Source organism: Coregonus clupeaformis, chromosome 37, assembly GCF_020615455.1.
Source record: "Coregonus clupeaformis isolate EN_2021a chromosome 37, ASM2061545v1, whole genome shotgun sequence".
Classification (NCBI taxonomy): domain Eukaryota; kingdom Metazoa; phylum Chordata; class Actinopteri; order Salmoniformes; family Salmonidae; genus Coregonus; species Coregonus clupeaformis.
The window spans coordinates 8,716,422-8,741,311 of record NC_059228.1 but is presented as its reverse complement, the minus strand read 5'-3'; the positions used below and the strand labels follow the sequence as shown (position 1 = coordinate 8,741,311).

At 43.0% G+C, this 24,890-nt stretch overlaps 1 protein-coding gene across 3 annotated transcripts in view; it reads left to right on the top strand.

Annotated features, from left to right (window-relative positions):
- LOC121553489 (adhesion G protein-coupled receptor A1-like) overlaps positions 1-24,890 on the top strand; it is a 73,621-nt gene that overhangs the window by 5,586 nt on the left and 43,145 nt on the right. For all 3 annotated transcript variants that reach the window (XM_045211526.1, XM_045211527.1, XM_041866624.2), the window contains one exon: positions 23,480-23,607. In XM_045211526.1, coding sequence (XP_045067461.1) covers positions 23,480-23,607 — 128 coding nt within the window. The remainder of the gene's footprint in view (positions 1-23,479; positions 23,608-24,890) is intronic.

Below are 24,890 nucleotides of genomic sequence, written 5' to 3'. Positions count from 1 at the left end.
GACCACTGAAGTGTGTGTTGAAAGGGTGTCATTTCTTGCTCTGTGATACACCAGGGCCAGGAGTGTTTCCTTACCATGCAACCTGATCAAGAACATTTAGTGCACAGAGTTTTTCCTGGTCAGGTCAAATAGTCAGGAAAAACTCCTGGCCCCATAGGGATCCTGATAAACGATGAGGTCACTTTTCTGATCTGGGACCTGTTTTAATAGTCACCATACGTCTAGGCAGGTCTAGCAGAGTCGGTATTCCTCACTTCCATAACAGATTCCAACTTGCCAATAATTTTGCATGTGATGCAGATTGTTTTCACCCTGAATAATGAGTTCCGACTGCACAGCATGCCATTAATTTGAACGTCAACAGTTTTGCTGGGGCTTTGCTGTAGTCAGCCAATAGTCAGTGTTGGGGCTTCTTTTTCCCTGACACAACATATTGGATGGGATGGGAAAACCTCCCTCGTACTTGATCCTCCCCTTCTTTTGGTTACAAATGGCATTACTTTAACTTATTGTTATTCAAATGACTGTTGCTGTCCTCGGCTAAGTATATGAAATATTATAATAGTTCTGCTTCTAGCAAGAAGGAGGTTTCAAATTAATATGTCTGTGTACACAATCATAGTCGGAGCAATCCAAATAAAGTTAATGGGCTATTCAATGGTTTCACAGTTTTAATGTTGTTTATAGAAAGCGACTGATTAATTGGCAGCTAAGCAGCGACGGGCTTTTATGGACTGCACCATTGCGTTCACTTCTATTGTAAAACTGTCCATGCTGATGAACGCTATTGTTGTTGGATTACATTTTTATTCTGATGTGATGTGTTAGGCATAACTTTAACAGTGCTACATTTCAGTTGGCTAGGAAATATGTTTTTACATGGGAAAGGGTTGAATAAAAGGAACCATTTAGCATATATTTCTCATATGGAACCACACACACACACACACACACACACACACACACACACACACACACACACACACACACACACACACATTTACATTGAGTGTACAAAACATTAAGAACGTCTTCCTAATTTTGAGTTGCACCACCAACCCTTTTTGCCCTCATAACCATTCTTGATACACACAGGAAACTGTTATGCATGAAAAACCCAGCAGCGTTGCAGTTCTTGACACAAACCGATGCACTTGGCACCTACTACCAAACACGTTCAAAGGCACTTAAATCTTTTGTCTTGCCAATTCACCCTCTGAATGGCACACATACACAATCCATGTCTCAGTTAAAAATACTTCTTTATGGTGTCACTTCCCCTTCATCTACACTGATTGAAGTGGATTTAACAAGTGACATCAATAAGGGATCATAGCCTTCACCTGGATTCACCTGGTCAGTTTATGTCATGGAAAGAGCAGATGTTCTTAATGTTTTGTACTCTCAGTGTATATATAAGTTATCATTTTGATAAAAGTTACCTGTAACCTTCAGACACAATTAATATAATCTACAATAGCAGTGAAGAGTATAAGTACTACATACAATAATCCCATATTAGCGGATTCTAGCCAGGTTAAGAGGAGGAATAGGGACTGTCTCCCAACAACTGTTCCCCACCAGCAGCCCTCCAAGCCATGGCCACTTCACATTTTTTCCACCCCAAGAACCGCCCCTGTCGAAATGAGGACATTATTTTATTTTTTTCTATTGGGATGCCAATGGCGACGGCTAGTCTTCCTTGTGTCCGACACATAACAAAAAAGACATTACAGACAAAATATTTTACAATTTACATACATTTAAAAACATTAACATGGACATTACAACTAGGTCAGATAGGGGAGAGGCGTTGTGAGGTGTTGTTTTATTTGTTTTTTAAAGCTAATTTTGGTGTTTGCTTGAGTAATTTGAGAGGGAAGGGAGTTCCATGTGATCATAGCTCTATGTAATACTGTGCATTTCCTTGAATTCGTTTTGGATTTGGGGAGTGTAAAGAGACCCCTGGTGGCATGTCTGGTGAGGTAACTATGTCTGTCAGAGCTATGTGCAAGTTGATAATACAGACAATTTGAAATGTTTCAACACAATAATATTTCTCACAAAAACAAGAATTGATGCAGCTAATCTCTCATCAACCCTCAACCAGAAAAGACTGGCATGCATGTTGTTGATGTTAGTTCTGTATGTGCTGTTAAGGGCAAGGCGTGCTGCTCTGTTTTGAGCCAGCTGCAGCTTTGCTAGGTCTTTCTTTGCGGCACTTGACCATATTATTGGACAGTAATCAAAATGGGACAAAACCAGAGCCTGAACAGCTAGTACAGTTGATTTTTGTGTCAACAACACAGAACACATTTTTATAACAGACATACCCATCCTCAGCTTAACAACAACTTTGTCAATATGACTTGAACATGATTTTTTTTTAAAAACATTACATGTTATACCTAGGAGTTTAGCTTCCTCAACTTGCTCAATGGTCACACCCTTCATACACAACTCCAGTTAAGGTTTATGTCTTAGATAATGTTTTGAACCAAATACAATGCTTTTAGTTTTAGCTTTATTTAAGACCAGTTTAAGACCAGTTTATTATTAATCACTGACTGTAGCTCCTTATTTAGAATTTCAGTGAGCTCACTGGCTTTGGGTGCTGACATGTAGAGTGTGGAATCATCTGCATACATAGTCATTCTAGCTTTGTGTAAGACAATTGGCATGAATAATTTTACAAACTTCCAGTGCTGCATCTGGATTTACTTCCTTATACACATCAGACCAACATACATTTCTTCTTCAACAAAATAGTCCTGAGAAAACATTTAGTATGTTCTCTTATAAATTACTTTAGGCCCAACCATTGGCACTTTGGCTTTCCTTGTTATTGCCACAATGTTATGGTCATTACAGCCAATGGGAACTGATATTGCTTTGGAGCAAAGCTCTGCAGCATTCGTGAAGATATGATCAATACATGTGGATGTTACTGATCCAACACTATTGATATACACTCTAGTTGGTTGAGTGATAACCTGGGTCATATTACAGGCATTAGTCACAGTTAGAAGCTTCCTCTTGAGAGGACAGCTAGTTGCTAACCAGTCATTGTTCCGGTCACCCAGAAAACTATCAAGCATTTCACACACATTATCTAGATACTGACTGTTAGCACTTGGTGGGCTATAGCAACACCCCAAAATAATAGGCTTTAGATTAGGCAGGTGAACTTGCAATGACAACACTTCAATAACACTTGACATGAGATATTCTCTAAGCATTACAGGGAATATATACAGCACCATCTTCCCCATAGGCATTCCTGTTTCTTCTGTAGATGTTATATCCTTGTATTGCTACTGCTGTATCATCAAAATAATTATCTAAGTGAGTCTCAGAAATGGCTAATATATATTAATGTTATCTGATGTTAGCAAGTTATTGATTTCATTAAGCTTATTTCTAAGGCTACATATAATTTATTAATATAGGCTAAGTTTAGTCCTTTCCTGGGTAGCTTATCAGAGATAGACATAATATGGAACAGAATAAACAAAGCAAGAGAAAAATTAAAAAGTATTCAGCAGTCCATCAACCAGTTGGTGTGTGTGTGTGCTGCGTGGTTGAAGCTACAAACTCACGGGCTTGGCTCTCTCATCCCTTCCAGGCTTTTGGGAGGGAGGGTGGACAATGAGCCCATCATTGCGGATGTAAGCAATGTCCCCACGCACTCTGGCAGCTTTCATGGCTGGGATAAGTTCTCTCCTATTCTGGTGCACATCTTCAGGATGGTCCTCATTGAGGAAGATGTATGTTCCTCTCAAGTTCTTGGCTCTGTCCAGAACAACTACCTTGTCCTTGAACCTCAGGAACTTGACCAGTATCGGCCTGGGCCTGTCACCTGGGCCGGTGTTGGGTTTTCCAGTCCTGTGGGCGCGCTCCACCTCAATCTTCCAGTGGTCCATCTTCATTTTCTCAATGATCATTTCCCTCACTTTGTCCTCAGACTCCATCCAGATATCATGTGGGGATTCTGCAATTCTGCCCACAGCCATGTTGTTCCGCCTTGATTGGCCTGTTTAAACTCACCAAGATGAACCTTGGAGTACTGAAAACTGTTCTTCAGGTCCTGGACTTTTCTGGTCAGATCGTCCATTATTTTATTAGTTGACTCAACCAGTATTTGGACACAACACTTGAAGCTATTTTATTGATGTTGTAACAGCTGCTTGTAGAATTTTTTGGAGGGTCTAAAATAATTTTGACCTGTGATAGAGAGACACCACTGTCCTCAATGGTACTCCCACCGGCTTTGGTCTTTGTCATGGTAGCATCGTAGGCTAACACTGGTACTCCACGCAATTCCAGCCAGCACAGTTTGCAGGACCGATGGAAACAGCAACAAACAGCAGGGATTTAAACAGCCACAAGCCCGGGACTATCCGCGGTCCCAGCCACAAGGGCTAACCGCGTCGTGGGCTGTGTTCAAACTGTCAAGGAAATCTGGCTAGCCGCCAAGCAGCAGCTCTTCAGACTTTAGGGTTTGGCAGTATCCCGGGACAGATAGTAGCGTCCCCAGCAACTGAGGCTAACCACATCGCGGGATCCAAATTAAACAGGTAGGCTAGTAAACCATTTTCTTTCAAGAAAACACTTTTACAGCAACTTTCAAAAACAACAAACTAAGCTCTCTCCAGTTCCGATTGGAGGAGGGCTTGGGCATGGCTGTTGTTATTGTGTATCGCATTAACCGAAACAGACAGCACCTTATTTGCACATGCTGGCTGGTCTATACAAACACATGTATAGCTTATTTTGCATCTATTAGGGCCATGTACAGTGTGATCCAGCTCAGCGCTGGCTGGCTTCAGGTCTGCCTCAAGGGGCCAGGGTTCTGGTCAAGAAGCACAGTTTTGACTGCTCCTACAGTCTTGCTTCGGTACTACAGTTTAACTGACGCCCGGCCCAGAAAGACAATTTCCATAGTCAGCCACATAGATAAGTCAGATTATAAAAATTCCTAATAAGACAGTCATCACCTTCGTGGACAAAACATGCACTGAATTATTCAAATAATTGTCGCTGAGACCGATTTTTTTCCATCACTCACAGCCAAAGATATTAACAATTTATATTCATCCAATGTCTGCCATGTTTTTGGATGACGTGATGACGTTGACGCTGCTCGCGCTGCTCCCTGTGCGCACTAAGTGCTTGTGCGCATGTGAAGTTGGGCCTTGTAAACCAGATGCAACCTGGTTATAGACGGTTCATGAATTGGCGTTTGCGAACGTGTGGATTACATTGAAAACAAAGGTCAGACACATTCTAGAAGGGTCGGAGGTGGGGGGGGATTTGTTGCTTGGCTACCCAGACTAATTACTCCAGCCAAACGTTAGTTTTTTCTCCTCAATGAGTCTGGATTTGACTCCCTCCCCGACCCTTCTAGAATGTGAACACGTTCGGACCGTCTGATTGGTCCCAGAAACCGATGGGTTGGGCCAGAGCCAGAACAAACGTGGTTAGAGTGACGTTTTGAAAATTCGCCATTGGCATTCATACTCTGGTCCAATCGCTGATGACTTTGTTTTGTACAACTCCTGTTGTCACCACAAACAACTTCAATGATGGCAGATTCAGGCTAATGTATGTAGCGCTCGATAGAGTAGTGGAATAATTCAGTATGAGTCGTCAGCAAGGTTATTAGAGTCAACGAAAACTGAAACCAAAATAAAAAAAAGATTGGCAAAATATTTTTGGTAAACAGATTAATTTTTTTCAAATGAAAAACATTTGAAAAGACTCCTTGTGGCAGGCCGGGCGTTTCCTCCAACACAGCAGTGTGTCAAGAAGGAGTGCGGCTTGGCAGGGTCGTGTTTCGGACGACGCATGGCTCTCGACCATCGCCTCTCCCGAGTCCATAGGGGAGTTGCAACGATGGGACAAGACTGTAACTATCAATTGGATATCACGAAATTGGGAAGAAAAAGGGGTAAAATATTTGAAAAACTAAGACTATGCTGAAACTATTTTTGACTGCAAAACTAACCATTTTTTAAATAAAAACCATCATAAATGATGATCAGTTTTTTTCTTCTAAACTTTTAGCAAAAATCTAATGGGGTTTACAAGCTTTTTTTCCTAAATGTATTTTTTGAGCTTCTGAATCGGGTCGGTAAATGCTGCCAGTAGATGCCGATGTTTCGAATAGGCCTAGCTTGTGCATCATTATCACTAGCTATCACAAGCTAGCAGGGAAGAAATACGAGGGTAAGCACGGCGCGTGACTGTGCCAAGCTAGAACAGCTTGTGAAGTTGCTGGAGCTGTTCGCAATCCACACCGACCAAATTCAAACTGACAGCCAGTCGCTGTTTGATGTGGTGCCATGCCTTCTCAAACTTGAGGCACACTTGCAGTCAATTACTGTTGCAAAACAGTTGGCACAGATCCTCCTGAAGTCACTGTGCGAGCGCTTCGCATGCATACTGAATCCTCTGGCAGCCAACTTTGATCCAACCCATACAGCAGCTTGCCTGATGGACCCAAGTGTGTCTCTGTCACTTCGCTAAACAGAGATGGACCCATTTGCTTTACTTCACCAAATCAGAGAGTACAGCAGTGGAGCAGCAGGACCCCAGGAAGATGCAAGCACGATGAATCCAGCAAGCATCTCGACCACAGTGCTTCAGAAATATAGCTTCCTCGCATCGAAGATTGTGCCTGAGATCACTGTCCAGCTGGAGGGTATTAATCTGGCAGGGGGCTGCGGAAATACATGGAAGAGGTAAAGGGGGGCATGTTTACAGAGTCACCTCTCCAGCTCTGGCAGGCAAGGATGACTGTTTATCCAAAGCTTCGCCCTGTGGCACTGGATCTGGTTTCTGCCCATGTATCCCAAGCGTTCATGAGAGAATATTCTCTGTCTGTGGACAACTGTCATCAGGCTTGAGAAAGTTGAACGACCACCTCTCTGGAATGCAGTGTCTTGAAGATAAACCAGAAAATCTTGTTTGAACAGAAACACTGCTGTTTTTATTAACCCTATTTGAAGGGGTTAGTCAGTGATATATGTTTGATATTACATAAACATAACATGTCAAATGTGCCATGACCTCATTTTTTTCTCTCTCTCTTTCTGACAGATAAAGGTAAAGGTACTTGATTCTTCTTACATCTACTACTAACATTTTAAAAGTATTGGATTGGTGTAAACATGGGCAAGAGAGTTTCCTTCCTCCATATTTCTTGCACCAGTCTAGGCGCTTATCCTTTAAATCCAAGTCACATTAGGATTGATTTATAATTGAACCTAACCAAACCTATGTCCTGGTCATGGATTTGTATGGAGTCCTGTAGTGGCCAAAAACCTGTGTTAGCATGGGCAGCACCATTGAGGACTTTCCCCGCTTTGATTTAGTCAACGGGGCAGGACTTCCAACTTGATTGGCTGAATTATCCTGATGACCCGGTTGGCATGACCTGATGACTCAGTTGGAGTCGTGACAGCCGGGTCATCAGGAGGGAACCGGCAATTAATTTTATTTGTGAAGAAGAAAATTGACTTTCAAGATGGAGGTGGCCTCAATGGGGCAGCCCATGCTCTCACAGACGCCATTATGGCACAGACACAGAGATGTTATGTCTATCTAAGTCTATGATCCTGGCCCATCACCTAATGTATTACTGCCTCCCAGTGCCAACAAGTGACATCCCAAAAATGCTAACTATAGGCCTACAACACATACATGGCTCCTAGCCTCCCTAACACTACAACTAAAACTGAAACTAAATAATATAACATTTTAATGTTTTTATCGAACTGAAACTAAATAAAACTAGTCAATCAAGTCAGAAAACTAACTGAAACTAAACTGAATTTCAAATGAAAATCTAAAAACGAATAGAAATAACATCTAATATTAAATCACAAAACTATAATAACCCTGGTAATCAGGCAAGGGGATTTGAGTTCCTGAGCGCCTGTATGTGATGTGAAATAGTGAATATCTAAGAGTAGGTCTACAGCATAACCCCCAACTCCTCTCCAGAGTACATGAATCCGATTGAACCAGGAATCACAATACCATTTACAGAGCAGTGGGACTAAACAGTTCCACAGCAACCACATCAGCGTGACCTGTGCTCTTTGTGAATGCCTTCTGTGCAGCAGGCAAGGCCAAGACTATGCTCTGTGCTAATTAATATATAATAATATATATAATATAATAATACACTTTTATCCAAAACAACTTATAGGCATGCGTGCATACGTTTTACATGTGGGTGGCCCCAGGAATCGAACCCACAATCCTGGCATTTCAAGCACCATTATCTACCAACTGAGCCATACAGGACCACAATTCTCCACTTGAACACTTGGAGAACGTTGGGCCAATGCTTGGACAACGCTGGGACGAGGCATGGGCAGCTGGATGCTGCCTTGTAATTAGAGCCTGTGTATTGATGTGACGTCGCCCCACGCACTCTTCTTAATGCTGATAAGGACAGTAGGAAATGAGACTTGTGTAATTTGAAGGGGGAGAGATAAGGGGAGGGATGTATCTGTGGCTAGGTCCATTAAGCACCCTTTGAATGTCTTATCACTCAGCAAGAATTCAAATATTTTTAATAAAATCATTGTAGCGTGTTTGTGTGTCTGCCTGTATGTACAGTTTGTGTGTGTCTCATCGTACTTCAGAAGTGTCTTAGGTGAGGCTTGCTCTGGAGCTATCATTTGCCCTGACTGTTTTTAAATAATTAAAGCCGTTCAAAACAATGAATGGATGTGAACTAATGATGTTTGCTCTCAGATAATGTATGTACAGTATTTTTTTATGAGAAGGGTTGCCGAGGCAAGGTATAGTTATTTGAGTTCATGTGGGTAGCTCTTCAAGGGTCAAACACAGCCAGTGATGGGATATGGGTAAAGAAGCCAGACAGACTTATTATCTTAATATGCATTGACTTACGTTTCATATGGTCATAATTATGGCAATACCTTTTTATGTTCATTGACCTGACAGTAATAGTTTAAAAGTGGCTCATAATAATATACATTTTTCAGGAATATTTTAGTAAAATGCTGAGAGATTATGTTTCTTTGATTTTAACAGCTCTCTTACCATTTTTTCGGTGTGCGTGCATGTGTGTTTGTTCTTGTTTCTAGCTGAGAGAGGGGGCCGTTTGTGTGTGAGAAGTACAGATGTGTGTGTAGGGGCTGTGCTTGCCGGTGTGTGTGAGTCATGTTTCACATTAGTATTTCTCTGGAGGTCAGGCTAGGCATTGCACCTCCACGGTTTAACTTCAAAGCTCACTCAATTCTCCCCCCACCCCGAATCCCATTCCACTGGGTAAGTGATACGCTCCCATATCAAAGGTGAAAATGAATCTGCCCAGTGAAATGCCCCTTTGCGCATCTAGACACTGTGTGGCGGCCTGCCTGCCTTATGTCATAATGAGACCCGAACATGTAAATGGCTCCAGGATGAGATGGAGCTGCCACTTAGGCCTAAATGGCTGCAGGTAGCAGAGCTTTCAGTGTGTGAAATGGGATTGGCCTTGTTGTTATGCAATCCATAATAAAAAAATGGAAGAGAAGATTTCAGAGGCAGGAAGGGAGGGTGGGAAATGGGAATGCATAGGGGGTCGGAGGGTGTGAGACAGACATTTCACAGCCCATGAACGTACATGCACATAGCCTACGCACACTGTAAATACACACAGACATACCTCACATTGGCATATGCGATAGGACACAGTTCAGCACAGAAACACTTTTTGTCTTTCCCTGCTATCTTTTCTCTTCCAGACCTATCAAGTTGTGCATTGCTGCCACACATCATCGTAGGCCAGTTATGGTCTGGACCTGATGGGGATTCAGCAGTGTCTAGTCTTTGACAAGCCCTTCATCCGCACTAGCAAAATTCAGTCTGAAGTGCTTTGGAAACAACATGTATTTTATGATGATCATAATAGAGTCATCAGAGCTCTAACATTACATTACACTGCTTTTTTATGGGCCGGCGGCACTCGGATGCCATTGGAGGCCTCTGTTGGTTCAGGAGACAGATAAACAAATGTGTTGAACAGGAATAGATGCTTTTTACTTTTTAACATCATATTCATTATCTCCAGCAGCATACCAGTCTTCAAATGTCTCCAGTCTCCCCCTGGCTGGAAACTCATTGTAGGTTTTGGAAATCGAAGTAAAAAAAAAAAAAAAGTATTACTCCCAATGACATCATAGGGACAGATTTTCTAAATAACTTTTCTTCATATCCTTTTCACTGTAGAACATAGAAATGTGCAGTTATCACATGATATATGGGCATGGTAAACCTTGGTTGCACCTCCGTCACTCGGTCGCATTGTTGCCATTGTTATCAACGTTCTACAGAAGCCGCAGCATATTGATGTCTGACTGATGGTTAACGCCAAGTCTTTCTAAACGGGGCTAATGACTGTTTCGTCAAATTTACACTAGTGGCCTGGAAATACAATTACATTGTTGAAGTAGACACATCATTCGTAGAAAACAACTTTGACATCATTATGATGTTGTCAAGTTTACTTTAGAGACATGGCAATGTTGCTAGCAAAGTTTGTCATAAATAGCTAGCAATGTTAACGTTAGCTAGCTAAAATGTTGGTGCTCTCCCCTCAATCTTAGCTAGCTAGCTAAAGTTATACTGCATCTAAAGTCAATTTGGAGAAGTCAAAATGATGACAAAAGCTTTGTCCTACTAATTATTTGCCTATTTTTTTAATGTCATCGTGTTTCCAAGCTACAGTAATGCACATTAGATGAAATCTTTATCAGCACCAATTGAGACTGTATTGATTAGAATGCTCAGCTGGGCATCAGTCCTAAAACAAACGTTCAAAACAATATTGTGAAGAAACAAGCACCCCATTAATATACAATGTTAATAAGTGCCCCTTTAAGCACAATACAGTCAAACACAGGTGCTATTATCCACAAGGCTCTTGATAGGCTGCTGGTGTGGTGTGCATTTGTGCGTAAATGCATACATCGATGCGTGCTTGTGTGTGTTATTATGTTCTTAGAAAAGCACTGCATTGTTCAAGTAGACCTATAGATATTCTAATAGTCTGACAGGGGTATTCATCAGATAATAGGTGTTCTATGTATGTAGGTTGAGAGCTTGGTTAGTGAAGTGTGGAAGTCAGTAAATAGCCCTTAGCCACCCCTCCCCCTTCCCCCCTCCCATACATGTATTTCTATGGATATATTCACATTAGTTAAATCGACATGATACATAAAGAAGTCTCATTTCATACAGTAGTCTTAGTATATTTTTCACTGCAGAACATAGAAATGTGCCGTTATCACATTTCTCATGAAACTACCTCTAACTCAGGGATGGGCAACTCCAGTCCTCGGGGGCCGGAGTGGTGTCACACTTTTCCCCCATCCCTAGCAAACACAGCTGATTAAACTAATTGCATTCTAAACTGAAGATCATGATTAGTTGATTATTGTTGGAGTCAGGTGTGTTAGCTGGGACAAAAGTGTGAAACCAATCAGGCCCCCGAGGACTGGAGTTGCCCATTTCTGCTCTAACTTCCTTCATATTGCACGCAGATACATACAAATGGTATCCACAAGTTCATCTAACTCTGGGTAAGTAGAAAAATTGAATTAGTTGCCAGAATCTTGCAGTATCCCTTTAACCTGTGGAATGTTATTGTTATTCTTTGTTGGGCACTTTAGAAGAAAATTGCATTTTTGTGTACAGTGTATCGACCAGTGAGGGAGGAGATTGATGTTGTCCATATTCTCTCTTAGTGTTGAGCAGCATGTGGTCTCAGGAGGCGTAAGGAACGTGTGTGCATGCATTTGGCTGTGTGCGTATGCAGAGAGCATACAGAGCTCCATTGAGACTGCTGTGTAGTAAAGAGGAGATGAGTCACCCTCCTCTCACTCTCAGCCCCAGACAGTGCCCACCAGCCAGCTCTCCACCAGGCAGGTCACCAATAGATTATCCTCTTAGAAAAGCACTGCATTTTCAAGTATACACTACCAGTCAAAAGTTTTAAAACACCTACTCATTCAAGGGTTTTCTTTATTTGTACTATTTTTTACATTGTAGAATAATAGTGAAGACATCAAAACTATGAAATAACACATATGGAATCATATAGTAACCAAAAAAGTGTTAAACAAATGAAATATATTCAAATAGCCACACTTTGCCTTGATGACAGCTTTGCACACTCTTGGCATTCTCTCAACCAGCTTCACCTGGAATGCTTTTCCAACAGTCTTGAAGGAGTTCCCACATATGCTGAGCACTTGTTGGCTGCTTTTCCTTCACTCTGCGGTCCGACTCATCCCAAACCATCTCAATTTGGTTGAGGTCGGGGGATTGTGGAGTCCAGGTCATCTGATGCAGAACTCCATCACTCTCCTTCTTGATAAAATAGCCCTTACACAGCCTGGAGGTGTGTTGGGTTATTGTCCTGTTGAAAAACAAATAATAGTCCCACTAAGCCCAAACCAGATGGGATGGCGTATCGCTGCAGAATGTTGTGGTAGCCATGCTGGTTAAGTGTGCCTTGAATTCTAAATAAATCACAGACAGTGTCACCAGCAAAGCACTCCCACACCATAACACCTCCTCCTCCATGCTTTATGGTGGGAAATGCACATGCAGAGATCATCCGTTCACCCACACCGCGTCTCACAAAGACACGGTGGTTTGAACCAAAAATCTCAAATTTGGACTCCAGAACAAAGGACATATTTCCACCGGTCTAATGTCCATTGCTCGTGTTTCTTGGCCCAAGCAAGTCTCTTCTTCTTATTGGTGTCCTTTAGGAGTGGTTTCTTTGCAGCAATTCGACCATGAAGGCCTGATTCACCCAGTCTCCTCTGAACAGTTGATGTTGAGATGTGTCTGTACTTGAAATCTGTGAAGCATTTATTTGGGCTGCAATTTCTGAGGCTGGTAACTCTAATGAACTTATCCTCTGCAGCAGAGGTACAGTGTCTTGCAAAAGTATTCACCCCCTTTGGCATTTTTCCTATTTTGTTGCATTACAACCTGTAATTTAAATTGATTTTTATTTGAATTTCATGTAACGGACATACACAAAATAGTCCAAATTGGTGAAGTGAAATGAAAAACATAACTTGTTTCAAAAAAATAAAAAATAAAAAATAACGGAAAAGTGGTGCGTGCATATGTATTCACCCCCTTTGCTATGAAGCCCTTAAATACGATCTGGTGCAACCAATTACCTTCATAAGTCACATAATTAGTTAAATAAAGTCCACCTGTGTGCAATCTAAGTGTCACATGATCTCAGTATATTTACACCTGTTCTGAAAGGCCCCAGAGTCTGCAACACCACTAAGCAAGGGGCACCACCAAGCAAGCGGCACCATGAAGACCAAGGAGCTCTCCAAACAGGTCAGGGACAAAGTTGTGGAGAAGTACAGATCAGGGTTGGGTTATAAAAAAATATCAGAAACTTTGAACATCCCACGGTGCACCATTAAATCCATTATTAAAAAAATTAAAAGAATATGGCACCACAACAAACCTGCCAAGAGAGGGCCGCCCACCAAAACTCACAGACCAAGCAAGGAGGGCATTAATCAGAGTGGCAACAAAGAGACCAAAGATAACCCTGAAGGAGCTGCAAAGCTCCACAGTGGAGATTGGAGTATCTGTCCATAGGACTACTTTAAACCATACACTCCACAGAGCTGGGCTTTACGGAAGGGTGGCCAGAAAAAATAGTTATACACGCTCAAGTTTCCCGTTTTTTGGTCTTATTTCTTGTTTGTTTCACATATTTTGCATCTTCAAAGTGGTAGGCATGTTGTGTAAATCAAATGATACAAAACCCCCAAAAATCCATTTTAATTCCAGGTTTTAAGGCAACAAAATGGGAAAAATGCCAAGGGGGGTGAATACTTTCGCAAGCTGCTGTAACTCCGGGTCTTCCATTCCTGTGGCGGTCCTCATTAGAGCCAGTTTCATCATAGCGCATGATGGTTTTTGCGACTGCACTTGAAGAAACTTTCAAAGTTCTTGACATTTTCCGTATTAACTGACCTTCATGTCTTAAAGTAATGATGGACTGTCGTTTCTCTTTGCTTATTTGAGCTGTCCTTGCATTAAGAAGGAAATAAATTCCACAAATTAACTTTTAAGAAGGCACACCTGTTAATTGAAATGCATTCCAGGTGACTACCTCATGAAGCTGGTTGTGAGAATGCCAAGAGTGTGCAAAGCTGTCATCAAGGCAAAGGGTGGCTATTTGAAGAATCTCAAATATAAAATATATTTTGATTTGTTTAACACTTTTTTGGTTACTACATGATTCCATATTTGTTATTTCATAATTTTGATGTCTTCACTATTATTCTACAATGTAGAAAATAGTACAAATGAAGAAAAACCCTTGAATGAGTAGGTGTTCTAAAACTTTTGACCAGTAGTGTAGATGTTATCATAGTATGACAAGGTATTCAACAGATAATGGGTGTTTTAGCGGTGTTCTAAAGGTTGAGAGCTTGGTTAGTAAAATGTGGAAGTCATTAGTCATCTTATCTCGTCATTCAGACGTGGTTCAGGGTGTTTCATTTAGATAAGGAACTCTCAGCCTACAGTCATTCCTTCAAAATCCTTTAGTTGTAATCATGGTTGAGTAACATTATGTAATGCTGAACAGTGAGTGGGCTGTGCCACACACACACACACACGGGTGCCAAGGTCACTCCACAGAGCACTTAGTATAGGTATCTTAAGCTTATAGCTTCAAGTCTATTAAGACAAGAGACAGCAGTAACTAGAGTGATATACTCATTTAACATTTAAAGTCATTTAGCAGGCGCTCTTATCCAGAGCGACTTACAAATTGGTGCATTCAATTTAGGATAGCCAGTGGGGGGGGGGGATTACTGTTATACTATTCCAGGTATTCCTTAAATAGGTAGGGTTTCAAGTGTCTCCGGAAGGTTGTCAGTGACTCCGCTGTCCTGGCGTCGTGGGGGAGCTTGTTCCACCATTGGGGTGCCAGAGCAGCGAATAGCTTTGACTGGGCTGAGCGGGAACTGTGCTTCCGTAGAGGTAGGGGGACTAGCAGGCCAGAAGTGGATGAACGTAGTGCCCTCGTTTGGGTGTAGGGTCTGATCAGAGCCTGAAGGTAAGGAGGTGCCGTTCCCCTCACAGCTCTGTAGGCAAGCACCATGGTTTTGTAGTAGATGCGAGCTTCAACTGGAAGCCAGTGGAGTGTGCGGAGGAGCGGGGTGACATGAGAGAACTTGGGAAGGTTGAACACCAGACGGGCTGCAGTGTTCTGGATAAGTTGTAGGGGTTTAATGGCACAGGCAGGGAGCCCAGCCAACAGCGAGTTGCAGTAATCCAGACGGGAGATGACAAGTGCCTGGATTAGGACCTGTGCCGCTTTCTGTGTAAGGTAGGGTCGTACTCTGCGAATGTTGTAGAGCATGAACCTGCAGGATCGGGTCACCGCTTTGATGTTAGCGGAGAATGACAGGGTGTTGTCCAGGGTCACGCCAAGGTTCCTTGCACTCTGGGAGGAGGACACAATGGAGTTGTCAACCGTGATGTCGAGATCATGGAGCGGGCAGTCCTTCCCCGGGAGGAAGAGCAGCTCCGTCTTGCCGAGGTTCAGCTTGAGGTGGTGATCCGACATCCACACTGATATGTCCGCCAGACATGCAGAGATGCGATTCGCCACCTGGTTATCAGAAGTTATCAGAAAATTAATTGTGTGTCATCTGTGTAGCAATGATAGGAGAGACCATGTGAGGATATGACAGAGCTAAGTGACTTGGTGTATAGAGAGAATAGGAGAGGGCCTAGAACTGAGCCCTGGGGGACCCCAGTTGTGAGAGCACGTGGTGCGGAGACAGATTCTTGCCACGCCACTTGGTAGGAGCGACCTGTCAGGTAGGACGCAATCCAAGAGTGAGCAGCGCCGGAGATGCCCAACTCGGAGAGGGTGGAGAGGAGGATCTGATGGTTCACAGTATCAAAGGCAGCAGATAGGTCTAGAAGGATAATAGCAGTGGAGAGAGAGTTAGCTTTAGCAGTGCGGAGAGCCTCCGTGACACAGAGTAGAGCAGTCTCAGTTGAATGACCAGTCTTGAAACCTGACTGGTTTGGATCAAGAAGGTCATTCTGAGAGAGATAGCAGGAGAGTTGGCTAGAGACGGCACGCTCAAGAGTTTTGGAGAGAAAATAAAGAAGGGATACTGGTCTGTAGTTGTTGACATCGGAGGGATTGAGTGTAGGTTTTTTGAGGAGGGGTGCAACTCTCGCTCTCTTGAAGACGGAAGGGACATAGCCAGCGGTCAAGGATGAGTTGATGAGCGAGGTAAGGTAAGGGAGAAGGTCTCCGGAAATGGTCTGGAGAAGAGAGGAGGGGATAGGGTCAAGCGGGCAGGTTGTTGGGCGGCCGGCTGTCACAAGTCGCAAGATTTCATCTGGAGAGAGAGGGGAGAAAGAAGTCAAAGCATAGGGTAGGGCAGTGTGAGCAGGACCAGCGGTGTCATTTTACTTAATAAATGAGGATCGGATGTGGTCAACCTTCTTTTCAAAATGGTTGTCGAAGTCATCCACAGAGAGGGAGGAGGGAGGGGGAGGAGGAGGATTCAGCAGGGAGGAGAAGGTGGCAAAGAGCTTCCTCTTAATGTACAAAACATTCCTAATACCTTCCTAATATTGAGTTGCACCCCCTTTTGCCCTCAGAACAGCCTCAATTCGTCGGGGCATGGACTCCACAAGGTGTCAAAAGCGTTCCACAGGTATGCTGGCCCATGTTGACTCCAATGCTTCCTACAGTTGTGTCAAGTTGGCTGGTTGTACTTTGGGTGGTGGACCATTCTTGATACACACGGGAAACAGTTGATCGTGAAAAACCCAGCAGCATTGCAGTTCTTGACACACTCAAACCGGTGCCCCTGGCACCTACTACCATACCCCGTTCAAAGGCACTTGCATCTTTTGTTTTTCCCATTCACCCTCTGAATGGCACACACACAATCCATGTCTCAATTGTCTCAATGCTTAAAAAACCTTCTTTAACCGGTCTCCTCCCCTTCATCTACACTGATTGAAGTGGATTTAACAAGTGACATCAATAAGGGATCATAGCTTTCATCTGGTCAGTGTATGTCTAAGAGCAGGTGTTCGTAATGTTTTGTACACTCAGTGTAATTCAGATAGACAGCAAATGTTACTTCATTTTAATCTAAGGCAGAGGAAGAGACTCTGGGGACATGATGTTAACTGTATCCTTTGATGTGTAAGTAGATGAATAAAGCACAAATTATACACAGGACCCTTAAATAACGATGTTTGTCTGGAGGGATGTTTCACTATTCCAAATGAGATTCATCATCTCATAATGGTCCAAACTACCCGCCCTCCAAGACACCTACAGCACCCGATGTCACAGGAAGGCCAAAAAGATAATCAAGGACCTTAACCACCCAAGCCACTGCCTGTTCACCCCGCTATCATCCAGAAGGCGAGGTCAGTACAGGTGCATCAAAGCTGGGACTGAGATAATGAAAAATAGCTTATATCTCAAGGCCATCAGACTGTTAAATCACTGTCCACTTTAAGAAATGGAACACTAGTCACTTTAATAATGTTTACATATCTTGCACTACTCATCTCATATGTATATACTGTATTCTATTCTATATTATTCTACTGTATATTAGTCCATGCCGCTCTGTCATTGCTTGTCCATATATGTATATATTCTTAAATTCCATTCCTTACTAGATTACTGTTGTGAACTTGTTAGATATTACTGCACTGTCGGAGCTAGAAGCACAAGCATTTCGCTACACCCACAATAACATCTGCTAAACACGTGTCTGTGACAAATACAATTTAATTTGATTTGATTTTATGATGTGTTTGTATTTGATTGAACTTGAATTCATTACACTCATAAATAACAGTGTGCTTATGTGCATGTCTCTGTCAACAGCTTGTTCTTATCTGTCTTATTTAGTCTCCAAGGTGATAAGAGCATTCAGCTCACAGCCTTAGTGAAATGTTGTAGAAATGAATGTTGCATAATGGTTTTCTGAACATCGCCTGTTATTCACCTTTCACTGTTAGTCTACACCTGTTGTTTACGAAGCATGTGACAAATAAAATGTGATTTGTCCAGGGAGGGAGTTTGACTGGCCTATTCCCCTGAGTGCACACTCCAGAATGGCTGCTCAAGGATGATAAAGCATGGTGCTGGATGGAGCCGGGAGCCCTTCGGGCAGTCCACCAAGGGACTTTAATGTGTGTGTGTGTGTGTGTATGTGTGTGTGTTCCTGTGAGTCGCAGTTTTTTTGTCGTATACATGTGTGAGGGAAAAAGAACAAGGGAGAGATATTGAGCGCATGCGTTTCAGTTTGACCATAATCCTTAAATCTTTATGAAAATAAATATTGGTAAACAGATGTGAGTCATTCTACCAACATCAGATGTCATCATAGCATAGCACCTCCCAGACCCCACTGACTCCATGATCTCTCAATGCTCAATGTAACTGGGATCTTTTGAGATTATGGATTGAATTGGGCCTGGTTTAATTAACACTAGTAATCTGATTTCAGGGATGGTGGGGGAGAGCGCATGTCGTGTGGATTAAATGGGTAGCGACAACTCAGACACGGGATAAAGAGGCTGTTTGGCTGCAGAGGGGAAAGGGATAATGGAGTGTGCTTAGACGGAACATGGCAGCTAATCCAGAATAGGTTTAGCCGGCCTGGGCACGGTAATACTGCGTCTCAGTCTGTAGTGAATTGTGCTGTCAGGGCCGGGACAGGGGCCCCGCTAAACACACTAATATTGTCCACACAGGCAGCCAGGCAGCACTCACTGTGATGTAATACGATAGTAATAATGATAATAATAACTGTGAATGGTCTGGATGGAAGAATCATATTGGAAACTGGAGGATGGGAATAGTTCAGAGCCTAGTGCTACAAGGTATTGCAAGGAGACATCACTCAATATCACTGCTATATAAATGAATAGGGATATACTGTCTTTTTTAAATGTCCCTACAGGCAAACTATGATGGTTATGGATATTGCATTATGTGTCTGTTATGCAACTACACTCTTAGAAAAAAAAGGTTCCAAAAGGGTTCTTCGGCTATCCCCATAGGAGAACCCTTTTTGGTTCCAGGTAGAACCCTTTTGGGTTCCAGGTAGAACTCTCTGTAGAAAGGGTTCTACCTGGAACCAAAAAGGGTTCTTCAAAAGGTTATCCTATGGGGACAGCCAAATATCTATTTTAGGTTCTAGATAGCACCTTTTTTCTAAGAGATAACACAAGCGATGATAATGATAAAAGGATGTTTTGCGATTGGGAGAATATGCAGGTTATTTTCTCAATTTCCTGGGACATAGATTTTCCACCAATGGGAGCATTCGGTTGTGAGATCAAGTTGATGCGCCAGAGACAGTCTGTCAGTATTTGGCATCAATCACCCAGCAGTCTTTGTTCTCCTGTCCTCTGTATGAGAGGTCTGTCTTTCCCTGCATCTCCCCAGGAGTTTTAACACTGGGACTGGCAACGCTAAGAACTATTTGTTCAAGGCAGGCAGTCATGCACCCTGCAGTGTGATTCGCAATTTTTCTCGGTCTGGTGAAAGTGACATCTCCCTCCTCCCCCACTCCTCCTCCATCTTCCCCTTCTTCTTTACTTCTCACCCTCCCACATTGCACCTTTTCCCTCTCCTCTCTTCCACCTCTCCGTGCTCTTTTCTCTCCTCTTCGTCACCCTCCTCCTTCTCCCCCTCCCTCTCCTCCTCTCCCTCCTCTCTCCCCTCCATTCCCTTTCCTCCCCTCCCCTCCCCTTTCCCCTCCTCTCCTCTGAGCCCCTTCCTACCCTTTGACCCGAGCCAGTCCGATGGCTGGTGTGTTAATGTTCCTCCAGTGACCTCACCCTACAGCAGTAAATCCAGCCCTGGGCAGCCCCGTGAGCTAAAGTCCCCTCCTGCAGCACCATTTCTCAGATACTAGGACTGCTCCTGGAGTTATGGGGATACTCTCAGTAGGCTATATATGGATAGGGTATAAAGATTTAGTTGGGTATATATGGGTTTTTCTTAGCAGGAGGCTCCTTGAATCCAATATGAGGGCATTTGACGAGTAGTTTTGATTGGTTCAGTCAATCAAGTGGTCAGTCAAGTGGTAAATGATTGAATATGGTGTAAAGGATCAGAGGCCAAGAGGCAGAGCTACAGTAGTCTCAGTTATCATTATAGCCTCAGTGATAATGATCTAGTGATGCTGATATGTCCCATGAGACACTTTGACCCCGAGAACTTGCTCTTCTCTGTAATTTTAACCCCTCTGGACGGATAAATAAAGGTCCTGTCGTTTCAGATTGTCATTACGATAGCTGAGAATTGTAGTGGTACTTGCAACCAGCCCTCCCTCTCCTTTTGCCTCGTTCCCTCTCTTTTCATTTCCCTCTCACGCTCTCTTCCCCTCCTTCCACATACAAATTCTCTATCTCTCTCTCTATTTCACCCTCTTCTTCTCTCTCCCTCTCTTCAGCTTCCTCTCCATCTTTCTCTCCCTCACTCTCTTTCCCTGCTATCCCTCTGCCTCTCTCAGTTAAGGCTCCATTGAATTGACTGGTGATGTTCTGAGTGTTTGTCTCTCCCTGTCACACTGTTTTATATCTGTAAGAGATCCAGATCAGCCACTGGCCACAACCCTCTTACCCTCCAGCCCTGACTGGGCCTATTAGTGCCCAGCACACAGGACAGCAGGGTCACGGGCCCCCACAGGCCTCTAGCAGCCCATACCGGTCCCTGTGTGAGCCTGTGGGTTAGCTGGTCAGGGAAGTGGTGATAGAGAAGGACAGCTATGTAGAATACACTCACAGCCATGAACACACACGGGGTATCATAGAGATACAGAGCTATGGAGCCAACCCTGTTCACTCCCTTCACTCCCATCTCTCCTATCTGTACCTCAGTAGTGGTGCCCATTCAGTTCTACGGATGTGTTGATCACAGTGCAGCCAAATCAATGGAGCAAGCTTTCATGTGTCTTGATGGAAGGGATGTGAAAATATTGGTCCTAACCTCCTATTCACCTCACTAATGGTTCTCAACTGCCCATGCAGTTTTACTAATGGTCACAGTGCAGCCAAATCAATGAAGCTTGGCTAGCTTTCATATTTCTTGATGGATATGACGTGGAAGAACATATGTTTACCCAACCCTGAAAGAGGAGTAAACCATTCCCAGTGAATGATGTACAGTTGAAGTCGGAAGTTTACATACACTTAGGTGGGAGTCATTAAAACTCGTTTTTCAACCACTCCACACATTTCTTGTTAACAAATTATAGTTTTGGCAAGTCGGTTAGGACATCTACTTTGTGTATGACACAAGTAATTTTTCCAACAATTGTTTACAGACTAAGTTGACTGTGCCTTTAAACAGCTTGGAAAATTCCAGAAAATGATGTCATGGCTTTAGATATCATTTGAGTCAATTGGAGGTGTACCTGTGGATGTACTTCAAGGCCTACCTTCAAACTCAGTGCCTCTTTGCTTGACATCATGGGAAAATCATCCAAGACCTCAGAAAGAAAATTGTAGACCTCCACAAGTCTGGTTCATCCTTGGGAGCAATTTCCAAACGGCTGAAGGTACCACGTTCATCTGTATAAACAATAGTACGCAAGTATAAACACCATGGGACCACGCAGCCGCCATACCGCTCAGGAAGGAGACGCGTTCTGTCTCCTAGAGATGAACGTACTTTGGTGTGAAAAGTGCAAATCAATCCCAGAACAACAGCAAAGTACCTTGTGAAGATGCTGGAGGAAACAGGTACAAAAGTATCTATATCCACAGTTAAACGAGTCCTATATCGACATAACCTGAAAGGCCGCTCAGCAAGGAAGAAGCCACTGCTCCAAAACCGCCATAGAAAAGCCAGACTACGGTTTGCAACTGCACATGTGGACAAAGATCGTACTTTTTGGAGAAATGTCCTCTGGTCTGATGAAACAAAAATAGAACTGTTTGGCCATAATGACCATCGTTATTTTTGTAGGAAAAAGGGGGACGCTTGCAAGCCGAAGAACCCCATCCCAACCGTGAAGCACGGGGGTGGCAGCATCATGCTGTCGGGGTGCTTTGCTGCAGGAGGGACTGGTGCACTTTACAAAATAGATGGCATCATGAGGAAGGAAAATTATGTGGATATATTGAAGCAACATCTCAAGACATCAGTCAGGAAGTTAAATCTTGGTCGCAAATGGGTCTTCCAAATGGACAATGACCCCAAGCATACTTCCAAAGTTGTGGCAAAATGGCTTAAGGACAACAAAGTCAAGGTATTGGAGTGGCCATCCCGCCCTGACCTCAATCCTATAGAAAATGTGTGGGCAGAACTGAAAAAGCGTGTGCGTGCAAGGAGGCCTACAAACCTGACTCAGTTACACCAACTCTGTCAGGAGGAATGGGCCAAAATCCACCCAACTTATTGTGGGAAGCTTGTGGAAGGCTACCCAAAACGTTTGACCCAAGTTAAACAATTTAAAGGCAATGCTACCAAATACTAATTGAGTGTATGTAAACTTCTGACCCACTGGGAATGTGATGAAAGAAATAAAAGCTGAAGTAAATAATATTCTCTACTATTATTCTGACTTTTCACATTCTTAAAATAATTTGGTGATCCTAACTGACCTAAAACACGGCATTTTTACTAGGATTAAATGTCAGGAATTGTGAAAAACTGAGTTTAAATGTATTTGGCTAAGGTGTATGTAAACGTCCGACTTCAACTGTACATAGTTGTCACGATGATGTGTGATGTGTGTGTTCTCAGTGTAACGTGACAGCGTAGTAATGCTTCTGTGTGAGTCCTGTAAAGGGCAACATATGCTTCCAGATGTGTAGCACAGATGCAGCGTGATGTTGAAGTGTTCCAATTGAGCATCTGCTACTCTAGTTGTATGACATAAAGAGAGATAGTCATGCTGATTCTCCCCGGGAGCGCTACATATGTTTAGCTAATTCTGAGAATTGTTTGTGTGACATACATTTTTTGTGGATCATTGTTCATCTAGCAATGAGCATTGTGCGAGTGTGTTTTGCTTTCGGTTGCCCAGATACAGCATACACATGAGGTCCACTTAGTTTTCTTTGAACTTAGACTGTCATATACAGTACATTGCTTGTTTGTCTACATAGTATGTGAAATATGATACCATATGTTGTGTCTGACCCTGGTCTCTCTCTCACTCTCTCCCCCCCTTCTCTCTATCTCTCTCTTCACCCCCCTATCTCTCTCTGCCCCCCCTCCACCACTCTCTCCCCCGCTGTCTCTTTCTCTCTCTCTCCATGTCCATCTCTCTCTCAATTCAAATCACTTTTTTGACATGAAAATATTGCCAAAGCATTGAGGACAATTGCATAGTCTTATACATTGTTTCTAAAAAAATAATGTTTCTTTCTCCTATAGGATCTGAAGAAGGTGCTTTCTTTCCCCCCATACCCTGGGGAGTTTCTGCACCCGGTCGTGTATGCCTGCACGGCCGTCATGTTGCTCTGCCTCTTCGCCTCCATCATCACCTATATCGTCCACCACAGGTAAAAACCCTTGGAATACTGTGTGTGGCGGGCCTGACTCAGACCCACAGATGCCTGACTCAGACATCTGAAGTGGAGGATTGATGTGTGTGTGTGTCTCTGTGCAGTTTAGTGGGATGTGTGCCAAACTACCCCACCACCACCTGACTCAAAGAGATGGCTCAATCTGATGTCTATAATATCCAGACCACCTCAGTCACCTCTCTCCATATGGTCTTTCAATCCCTGAGGGCTGTGCTATATATCAGTTAATCTAGTCTTCCTCTACTGATGATCCAGTGTGGGCTCCAGGCAACTTGGATACATTTACATTTACATTTATGTCATTTAGCAGATGCTCTTATCCAGAGCGACTTACAGGAGCAATTAGGATTAAGTGCCTTGCTCAAGGGCACATCGACAGATTTTTCACCTACTTGGCTCGGGGATTAGAACCAGCGACCTTTCAGTTACTGGCACGCTCTTAACCACTAAGCTACCTGCCACCCGACAAGGTTGGATAGCTAGATATTTGTTTGGGCCTCATTTTCCCTTTGAGTCTTTGTTAGTCACTCACGAGCAATGGAGTAAGTGACTGAAACTGAATGTGATCGATCATTCAGTCCTTTTATACTTTCACGATGCTGAGAATAAAATACCAAAAAGAAAGTTGTGCCATGTCTCTGAAATGACAGATGAAAAGAATGATACCTTTTTGATACTGCCTTTGGTTCTGATTGAAAGGAGATGAATAGATTAGATAGGGTGTAATGGGGCATGAATATCTATGAACAAATGTTAAGGTTTGAATCAGTATGAGGCAACTCTAACAAAGAGAGGAAAAATAGATATTGACAAAATGAAGGGCTATAGACGGGTTGGTTGTTTAGCAACAAAACGCAACTATCGGGCAAAACAGACAAGGTTGGCTTAGATTGTTGACAACATGTAAACTATATTTAGTGTCCAATGTTTTTTGAAAACATAAATACATTTGGACAATGAGCACTTGTTGTCTCTCAAATACATTGTTACAGTTGTTGGTTAGCTAGCTAGCAATTTTGTCATATTAGCATTGACATGAAATCAGCGATAACACCTCAAAACAAGACATGGTATCAAGAACAAGATTAAACTAGCTGAAACGAGTCACTTACAATTCCCCACATGGCAGTTTCTTGTCATTGTTGGAAGCTATCTGGCCATCCAGAATCACAACAACTCATGGACTTCTTCCCCATTGAAGCGTGCACATCGTTTTCATGACATTGTCAGCTAGCCCCATCTATAGGGATAGATGGATG